Source organism: Trachymyrmex cornetzi, unplaced genomic scaffold, assembly GCF_001594075.2.
Source record: "Trachymyrmex cornetzi isolate Tcor2-1 unplaced genomic scaffold, Tcor1.1 scaffold320, whole genome shotgun sequence".
NCBI classification, from domain to species: Eukaryota; Metazoa; Arthropoda; class Insecta; order Hymenoptera; family Formicidae; genus Trachymyrmex; species Trachymyrmex cornetzi.
This window is the reverse complement of record NW_017297898.1, coordinates 232206-243301: the sequence shown is the minus strand read 5'-3', so window position 1 is coordinate 243301 and position 11096 is coordinate 232206. Positions and strand designations below refer to the sequence as shown.

The 11096-nt window shown below is 33.4% G+C and overlaps 1 protein-coding gene across 1 annotated transcript in view; it reads left to right on the top strand.

Moving 5' to 3' along the window:
* The window catches only part of LOC108762740 (nuclear receptor subfamily 2 group E member 1), a 29809-nt gene extending 19830 nt beyond the window's left edge, over window positions 1-9979 (top strand). Inside the window, exons 4-9 of the mRNA XM_018509876.1 lie at window positions 4241-4418; window positions 5392-5596; window positions 7149-7274; window positions 7356-7598; window positions 8060-8141; window positions 9726-9979. Of these exons, the coding sequence (XP_018365378.1) occupies window positions 4241-4418; window positions 5392-5596; window positions 7149-7274; window positions 7356-7598; window positions 8060-8141; window positions 9726-9979 (1088 nt within the window). The remainder of the gene's footprint in view (window positions 1-4240; window positions 4419-5391; window positions 5597-7148; window positions 7275-7355; window positions 7599-8059; window positions 8142-9725) is intronic.
* The last annotated feature ends 1117 nt before the right edge of the window (window positions 9980-11096 follow it).

The window sequence follows — 11096 nt, the reverse complement described above, 5'->3', positions numbered from 1 at the left end:
TGTCCCAAAAAACAGTCGCCATCACCTTTCCCGCCGATAAAACCGTCTTCGCTTTCTTCGGAGCAGGTTCACCCTTCGCAATCTATTGTTTTGATTGTTCTTTCGTTTCAGGAGTGAAGTGGTGGACTCAAGTTTCATCAACCGTTATTAATCGACGCAAAAAATCCGACTCGTTTCGCTTAAACCGCTCCAACAGGGCCTTAGAAATGTTCATTCGAATGCGTTTTTGATCCAGAGTGAGCAAGCGCGGCACCCAATGCGCGGTTAACTTACGCATGCCTAATTCTTCAGTCAATATATGACAAACACGTTCTTTTGATATGCCAACAGCCTCTGCTATCTCCCTAATCTTAATTCGACGGTTGTCCATTATCATTTGATGAATTTCTTCGATGTTATCGGTGGTGGTCGCAGTTGTTGGCCGTCCCGGACGCTCATCATCAGCTAAGCCGGTACGACCACGTTTAAATTCAGCTACCCATCTTTTCACGGTGGCAATTGATGGGGCAGAGTCCCCGTAAACAGCGTCCAACTCGGTTTTAATTTGCGTAGACGTATTGCCTTTCAAATGCAAGAATTTAATTATAGCACGATATTCAATTTTTTCCATTTTTACAAAATGACGACACAAATGATTGTCAAACAAGAACTGAACGTCCAAAGTGGCCACAGATATCTTTCGTAAGTATCACGATTATAATACCAGAATGGCTTTGACGAATAACGCCATCTTCATGATGAGGCTCAAACGACCCTCGTATATCTTTGAAAGAATATGTTTATTATACTTTAATAGTTAAAAAAATAAAATATCATCTTTGGTATCGTACACGTTAATAATTTATTTACAATTAATAATATCTTCTTATGTTACATAATAGTTCTACTGATTGGATTGCGATACTTTTTCATTATCTTCTATTCTTTTTTTCACTTGGCCTTTTTCACATCTTAGGTATATCACTCAGCCTATGTAGGTATCAATCGTTTATCACAGGACATTTTTTTAAAAATGAGGATCGACTCAAGTCAGGTATAGCAAAGAATGGTAGAACATGTTTATAGGTTTATACGGTTTATTTTTGTGCTGAAAATGGTTTAAAGTAGAATCAAAATGTTCACATTTTATTATGTTTTTTTTTTTAATAAATGTTATTAATTAAATAGCGAACAAAAGTAATACCGTGCTGACTCTTTGCAATAGCCCTATTCTTTTTATATTGTTTTTATAAAATTGTATCTTTGATTTTCAATTGATCATTGCGTAGGGCTAAGAGATCAATTTGTCCCGTTCTCTATGCCAAGAGCTTTCCCTTAACGTACATTTCCGCTTCGTCCAACTTAAGCCGCTCAGCTATAAAGCTCTGTATTTGAGCAGCGATGCGTGCAGAACGACAAAATGTTCCTCCTTGATCGCGAGATGCCGTGCAAAGTGAAGCGCTTTTGTGCGAAAAGGGAAAGCTTTTAATGGACGTGGCTGCGAAAAAACAGATCGTTTTTCGTCTTTGATTCGTGACAGATTCGACGAAAGCCGATAAAATTAAGATTAAAATTACTCAAACGACATTTTTACACGATTACACGAACATGTAAGAAAAATATACTATGTTTGACTTAAAACCACGATTTCTTCCAAATTAAAATTTGTCTGGGGTTCGCTATCTTTTACGATCTTTATTTTTTTAAACTTTAATATACCTTATATCTCAACATTTTTCGTAGAAATAATTATTCAAAATATTATAAACTCAAGACTATAATTTTCAACATTACGCATATTTTTAATAAAATCTTTGTTTTATTTTTTTTTTTGAAGAAGAACCATTACCTTATTAGTATAATTAATTTCATCAAAAATTGCATATATATCAGTTTGTGTAATAAAATTGATATAAATATGTATATAAACGATATACTGTTTTTGACGGATAATGTATTGCTACTGTATTGAACATAGAAAATCATTGTTTGTAGAGTAAACAAGTCTTTTCATTGGGCGCGTTTTTCCGGTAAGGGAACTCACCGTTGAAAGAACAATTACTCCTGGAAAATAATAATATTTATACCTGTTACGATGTGCACGGCCAATTTGGTCGATAAAGCAAACAACCCTGAAGCGGATTTTGCAACGCTTCTTTTTGCTACGTAGGTATACGCGTGTCTGCGCACATCAAACCGCCGCAGCCGCTTCAATTTGTAAAAATATCTCTTCTTTATGAATTTCAACTTGCTTACAATACTTGCTGACAACGTTTTGTAATGGTAAGATTTTAAAACAATCATAGGAAGAGCATTTCAAATGATATTGGATTACTGTTATTGAATTGTTATCGCAAAACATGTAACAACTTTTTTACTATTTACAGAAAACAAAATTTCTTTATATAAGGTTGTAATAAGACGCATAAAAAACATAATTGAAAAAATTTTTTTAATAAAAATAAATCAAGAATTTGATCAAAATAATTTGAACGCCGAATAAAATGATAAAAAAATTAGCATTTACTTAGGATAAGTACTTTATTTTACATACTGCAACAAAAATAACAAGTTTTCACGTTATTAGTAATTTTTTATTATCTATTACAATATTCTCATTTTCTATTTATTCCACCTAAAAACGAAACTTCTTCGAAATTGTTAAAAAAATCCAATTCAATTTTCTGAACTTTTTCTATTAGTTTATTTATAACATATTGACAGTTACATTACCGAATATTTTTGTTCATAAGATGCAATATTATAAATATTTTTGAAATGTGATTATTACTAATAATATATTAATCTTTAAAGAAGAAAGATAAAATTTTATCAAAAGATATTATATGAGTAAAATAAAGAAGACAAATATTTAAAAGAAGATACTAATATAGTGTTAGAATCCCTTTAAGAATCTATAGAGATTCTTAAATATCATTCCTTATCTCTTATCAATTCTTAAATATTATTCTGAGCTCCTTTTCCGCAAAAACGCGTCCAATGCAAAGACTTATTTACTCTACAAACAATGATTTTCTATGTTCAATGCAGTAGCGATATTGTCCGTTAAAACCGATTTACACAGTTTATACATATTTATGACTATTTTAAAAAAGCTACGTGTCAAGAAATAAATTTAATTAAAAATATCATGTGCCGTGATTAAAAAGCGAGTCATGCGGTAGTTGACATGCTAAGAACATAAGTATATATCACTTCTTGAAGAAATTGAATTCTGATGGTTAAAACTGATGTCCCGGTGAGAGAAGAAATTCTCGTTGCGCCAGTGGCGAGATATCTCTCGACGGGGCGATGCGTGATAAAGGGGAGATATTGCGACGCCAGTGCGAACGTGGGAATCCGCGGCTGCTATCCGCTCAGCCTCATTAATGATGATGTGCTTGCCACCCAGTTGCAGCTCTCGCTTCACCATCTCGCTCTATCTGTCCTCCTACAGCGTTCCCCCCCATCCCCCCCTCTCTCTCTCTCTTTCGCTCTCTCTTTCTCTCTCCCTTTAGATTTGCAGCCACGCTCGAAAGATCGAGCTCTGTGGAAGCTGACGCCCGGCCAGCCACCGCATCCGATCTACACCACCCTCTTTCATCCGCGATTTGCCCCCGCTTTCCTCTCGACCTCTTGTTCGCCCCTCCCCCTCTCCTCATCGGGTCACGGGATATACAGCTCTCGTACATCTCGAACGACCTACAACGCGCGTTACACCCCGAATTCAATTCCGCGCAACCTGTGCCCACTTTTTCGCTCCCACCGTTAAGTCCATCGCCGATATTATTGATAGGCGTTTTCTAGATACGGACCTTCGATCGCTGAAGGGCGAGGATGCATAAGGATATATTTCATTGAGAAAGGGTTGAGGGCATACATTCATGTTATCGGCTTTTAAAAACATTAATCGTATGATTTTCTTTTCTTTTCCGTACGAATAACTTGAAAAAATTTTATAATCTTTTTGAAAGTACATACATTGATGTACCTTTTCTACAACAAAAATAAAAAATTATTTAATGTATATCTAAAAAGTACAAATACAAGTACAATCTTTAATCGTATATATAATATCCCTTTGAATAGTTTTATGATTGTCTTTAACAACAGAGACTCGTACAAAACAAAGAGAAAGACTATATATGTATCCGTAGTTTTTCCTGGGAAGCATTATACTATCCGAGAGCCTCATGATACAATCGAGGAATAATCTGTCAGACGTCAAAAGTAATATAATTACGTCATAACTGGTGTTTAGCAGTGCAACATGAGCGCGGACCGAGGAAACCAAAACCCCACGCGATCATCTCGTCGGAGAAGCAGCATCAGCAACAGTCGCCGATTGTCACGCAATTGTCTCCTCATTCTGCGACCTCGGTGCACAGTGATCGATTAAGACCAGCACTAGCTCCTCCGTACGTTCTCTCGCCACACAGGTATGTAACGCTTGCATTAATCGCATTAAATTAACATATTTGTCTCATTAATCTAATCGGTATTCGCTCCAAAGTTTTCTTAACTTGTGTTCGCGGCTGTATTTTAAATTAATATTTTTTTTTAAAGTTAACGGAATTGAACAATTTGTTTCATTTTGAAAGTTCAAATCTGAGGAATAAGATTATTTAACTTAAAATTATGTAAAGTTGTGAAATTTGTTATAAATAATTTTTTACAACATAGTTGAAGAAAATGTTCAAGTCCATGAAGTTCACTGAATATCGATTAGGATTGAATATCGATTCGTGCGGAAGAGAAAATAAAAATACATGTCAGTATATTAATATATGACTAGCGATAAAATCATAAGAATAATTGAATTAATATAATATAAATAGAATAGAACAATTGTGCGATTCTTGAATTTCCACATCGTTTGTGTTAAATGAAGAAAGAAGCGAATCGGATACTCTGGTTTATTAACATGTGCATGTAGAACGTCCACTATCGTTAACGGTAGATTCTATAATCAATCTTATGTTTATCTTTTCTCCTTAAGATGTCCAGGCATGGACATTGAATAATAAATAAATAGAACTGTACTTTAATAGAATCCTTACAATCCAAATTACTTCTCTCAAATAAACGAAGCTCAAGCGTTTAGTTTTCAATTGAATTTTGTCGGTGGGTCTAATATAAATTAAGGAATTTTTATTTGAGGAATTTATAGAAATCCAAAAAATATAGATTGTATTCGTGCACTGATTTGAATACTTGGAGAACTATGTGAAAAATTACTGCACAGCTTAAGATTACTGCACACTTCTGTTAATAAAAAAAACTGATATTAGAATTGGTCAAAGAATTTAATCCGTAGATGGTAGGAACATACCTCGTGTAGTTACAGAAGATGATAAAATTTCATGAAGTGACACAGACTCTTCGTGAAGTAGTTAAGGATTATTACTGTAGAAGGTTAAGGTGCGACCAAAGATTCACGCCTTATCCACGACCGATGGCGCTGGTACAGAAACCGCCGGAGGAATCACCGTCCCCTGTACCGTTGATTCTACCGCACCCTCGCACGACTACGACCCTCTATCAAGCGGCCACAACCGTCTCCTTAGCGCCACAGCCTCCCCTTCTGCAGATACTAATGTCCGCCGAGGAATGTCAGGTAAGTAATTCAGCTTAATTTCGTATCCGCTTCCCTTATTTTGTTCCTGCAAATTTAATAAAGGCGGGTTGCTCCACTCAGTTTCTTCCTTGCGGTCTAAATGGCGGACGAATTACACGCAGGAATTATTATTAATATCAGCCTCTTGGCGAAAATGGAATCCTTTTATCTTGCAAATGTCAATTGTTGGCTTTATTTGCAATTATATTATTCAAAATTAAAGCTGAAGTTATAAAAGAGAAAGTTAAAATAACAACTCACAGACAGCACAGAATTTTTATAATAAATATTTATAAATATTTATTATTTTTATTTTTTGAAACATTATATAAATATTTTGTACATATTTTATATAATATTTATGATAAACATAGATAAATATTTTTAATAAATATTTTTTACTTAGATTATCATGTCTTATTAAGTATTTTCATAGCATTTACTGCAATATATACGATAAATATTTCATAATATTTATAATAAATATCTATAATCTGTGCAATCTATAAAACCATAAAAATATTTACAAAATATTAAAACATTAAAATTATGTTAAAATATTAAAAATAAATCTTATAAATATTTTGGAAATGTTCTATAAATATTATGCGCTGTCTGGATCAAGCGAGCGATAATTTGTTAAGAATAGTAAATGATCTATTTATCTTATAATATATAATTATAAAAAAATAATTCTTGTGAATCCAAGAAACAGGGCTTTGATAAAATGCTGTCGTCACACTCTGATAGAGATTAATTTGGTTATTTTTTATGGAAGTTTCAGGAATCACAGAATTATTTTTTAAAACGAACAGGTGATTAATTTATATTGTGCAATTTAAAATTATACAATTCTTTAAATATCATATTGAATTTTTATTTCCGTGAAAGGATGTAATAGTCTCTTCTTTAATATTTGTTTTGCAAAGATAGATTCACCGATCATGTATCTATCTACAGTTTGCCATTTGTTACGAGGATAGTTCGAAAAGTTTTCGGCCTGACATAGAAATGACGCTACAAATATCAAACTGTTATAATTTTAGAGATTTAATCCTTCACAGGGCTACTGTGTTACAATTTTAGACAGATGCATTAATTTCTTTATTTCGGTCGTAAAGCAATCAACCTTTGGTTCCTTCATGATAATGCAGCCGTTCACATTTCATCAATTGCAGTAGCAAAATTTCATTAATATTTCACATGAAATCTGGTGAAATACGATGCTTGCAAAATCAATTTATGGAATTGTGCGACTGCGCATGAATTGAAGAAATGTGAGCGGGTGCATTGCTATGATAGAACCGAAATTTGGTTGCTTTATACAACCAAAACAAAAAAAAACTAATGAACGAATCTGTCTGAAATTTTAACAGTAGCTCTGTGAAGGATCAATTAATTAATTTTAAAATTATAGTAGTTTAATATTTGTAGCGTCGTTAGTCGTTACCGTCAAATTGAGAACTTTTCAAATTACCCTTGTACATATCACTTTGCACTCTTTTTTTATGAGAATCATGCTTTACAAATTTTTGCCCCGTTTTGCTATAAGGAATTGGTTTGGAACGCGCGATTACAACCCACGGCAGAGTATCCGATGGAGCAAATAGAAACGGAGACGAGTCGAAGTCCGACGGGCACCGTACAGAGCTTTAGTCCGACTTGGGAGATGCTGCAGGTATCTTCCAATACTTTCATTGCGTATCTCCTTTTTTCTTTAATCGTTCACACATGTCGCGTCACATAAATGTTAACGCAGGAGACGACGGCCCGACTGCTGTTTATGGCTGTCAGATGGGTGCGTTGTCTGCCGCCCTTCCAAACGATATCGAAGGACGATCAATTGTTGCTGCTAGAACGATCCTGGACGCAGCTATTCTTGCTGCACTTGGCGCAATGGTCCGTCTCCTGGGATATCACCGCGCTCCTCGAAGATGAGCAAGTGCGTAGTAGACTGCCCACAGATGACAACCCAACGAATCAGGAGCTCGTCCTTATTCAGGTTTATCGGCTTTACCCTTCTGCTCGTAACAAGTAACAAACACCATTATAGTAAATGTCAAAATTTAATAAAATTTTCCTATCGGTAGGAAGAAAAAATATTATTATTATTATTATGCATTACTTCCAGTTTTTTATTTGTCCAGTTTGCATTAAAGTTCGCTATTCCCAATAACGACAATAACAAAAATTAAATTAAAGTATATCGTTGATTTAATGTTATTATCTTACTCCCCTGTCTTCTCTCTCTCTCTCTCTCTCTCTCTCTCTCTCTCTCTCTCTCTTTCTCTCGCTGAGATGTAAAATATGGACGTGTAAACACTAGTACCATTTTATTTATTTAACAAGAATGACTTTTTGTATCGTTGTATCGTTTTCTCGATTTCAATGAACATTTTTCTTTAGTCTTCTCTGTAGACTCGCAAGGACTTCGTTTCAATGGAGTATTCTCTTACGTTCTAGGCTATAATATGCCGATTCAGACAACTGTCTCCCGATTTCGGTGAATGCGGTTGTATGAAGGCAGTGGCTTTATTTACGCCAGGTAAAGAAAATTAATACAAGTTAATTGTTATATTAGCGGTATGTGGATTATTTTTAAACAATAAATCTAACGATCGTTGCAAACTTTTCATCATCGAAGACATGAACTTTGTTATTTTGATATATCATATAGTTATTATTTTTATATCAATATTAATCCTTAAACGTTATACTATGGGAACAATACGTTGGGTATGGCCTAATTCGATTGTTATACCCCTACAGCATGAAATACTGCAGCAATATTTTAATAGCGCGCAATATTATAAAAATTGCAGCAATATTATTGCAATATTGAAATTTAAATATTATATTGGAAATATTGTATCAAAATATTGTGAAATTTTAATATAATTTAACTAAACAATTAAAGATTGAAGGAACCGAGCCGAATCTATTGAGCTGATACTTAATAAAACATCCTTTTTAAATTTTAAACTTTTCAATTATTTTACTATGATCCTCTTCAATGGTGTACAAAATTTTACAATTCGTATAAATGGCAGTAACAATTAGTTTTCTATTATATCACTTCTATTATATCACTAAATAATTCGTCATTAAAATTATAGACATGTGAGCTTCTTAATACACATAAGTGGAAATATTTCAAATCAGCGATCTTGGTTCGCTAATTATAGTGCTGCTAAGGTTGCGTTCGGAAACATCACTCGAGTGTATCTGTATTTATCCTTATTATTCATCCAATGTTAAATAAGAATAAAATGATGCACGGGGGCACCCGGATGATATTTCCGAACGCAGCCTAAGAGGACATGTTAGCTGATCCATATTTCCAATAAGCACTTAATTCTTGATTCGCAACTCTGAATAATTTTTGTTTGCAATCGTTACCTTTAAACATCTAATAACGTCATTAGATGTTTATCGTATGTATTTTGGAATATGATAAGCAATAATATGTTAGCAGTTAATAAAACTGGATTAATTATTGAAATATTGCATAATGTTGCAGCAATATATTTGCAATATTTTATTTTTTATGAACATAAGAATATGTCTACAATATTGCAGCAATGTTTTATGAAATATTGCAATCTTTCAAAGTAATATTGGTGCAATATTTTGTGTTGTAGAGGTACCTTTTATAAAAATGAACATATTGCAAAAAAATGTTTCCCCTACAGTACAAAGTTGTACAAAAGTTGCAACAACACTGTTGCAACATCACATGTTGTAGCAATATTGCAGAGATTTTGCAGCAATGTTGCTGCAAATTTTGTGCTGTATGGGTTTCAACCAAAACATCAAATATTAAAGAAAACAACGCAAAAAACATATATGGAAAAGTATTGGAAAAAAAAATCCAGTATGCTATTCAACAATGCTTTTAAAGGTTAATATTAATTTTCATTATATATTATTTTATTTATTTTAGATTATTTGTCATAATATATTGATTTTTTAAATGATTTCTTAAAATCATTAAACAATAACGATTATTGCATTATTTGTGAAAGGTCAGTCATATTTATCCTTTTGTAATAATTATTTTGATCGATTTTGTCTTGCTTATTAAGGGACGGATATCGTATTCGCAGTATATCTTTTTTGTAAATCGCAGAGACGGTAGGTCTGCACGCGGTCCAGCCCATTGAGATACTACAAGATCAGGCACAACGTATTTTAGTGGATTATACAAGGTCACGATATCCACAGCAACCTAGTAGAATCGGCAGATTGATGATTCTGGTCGGATATCTGAGGTGCGTCTCTTCCAAGACCGTCGAACGTCTATTCTTTCACGAAACCATCGGGGAAATACCAATCTCGCGCTTACTAGTCGACATGTATCAAATGGAAAAGTATATCAACTGAAGCGCATTTTGCATATCATACATACGCGTTATACATAAATGTGTCAGGACCACAGCGAGCTTGCAGCTTTCCAAAACTCTTCCGACTCTCTCACGTGTAGAAACAGCAGAATAGAATAAGAGAAAAGTTTTCGAAATCTGTAGTGGCCTTCATAAATTCCCTTTTCGCAATTTGTCCTTGCGATTATGTAGTATAGCGTTGATATCCGATAAAAGTGGAATTTATTGTTTTATCAAATCCATTATAAGATCTATATACCATTTATATTAAAGAAATAATAGTTCCTTTGTCGGTTATTTTTATAGAAAATTAATCATAAATTATCTGGGCTTTCCATTGAATTTATTATCTAAACTATTAAAAATTGTTTTCCTACTTTTAAAACAAAATTAAGATAAAATTGTACATTCTTGTGAAAATTATACATTCGAATTTAATTCTTTTGAATACTTTTATTTACAATAAACATTCTCGAATGTATTCACTTTTTTATTATTATTATTTTATATCGTAATTTTACACTCAAGTAAAAATATAATGCCCCCAAATATCTTCAAGAAAATGTGAAAAATGTTTAACATGTGTATTTCTGTGACGACACTGGACATTCTACTTACAAAGGCCCTTGTATGTATTACAGTGTTTTAGCGCCGAGATACTACCGTGTCTCCAGATTACAACTATTGCATTTCTATCAAGTAAATATATACTCAAGTATAACACTCCAATTTCTTTCAAATTTAGCATAAATGTAGAACTATGAAAAATAGATTACCCATATTTTTTTCATTTTGGCCCATAAGCGGTTTTAAAGACAGTTGTTATTACCCATTCAATTTTTACTCTTTTGTTAGTTATAAACAGAATGGTATGTGCTAAAAAGGGCCCCCCCCCCCCCCCCTCCGTATTCTGGGGCTCTTCCAAAGAGATGTTCTTCGGACAAGCGCCAGTATACTGATTCCAAGCGAAACGAACAAGCAAAAAAAAAGATGTATTTCACCTCTATTAAAGCATATTTATTGCACACTCACTAAATAGAGTTTGGAATTAAAGGAAATTGTCCACACGTTCTATATTTATTCATTTAAATATTTATTTATTCATTCATATATTTATT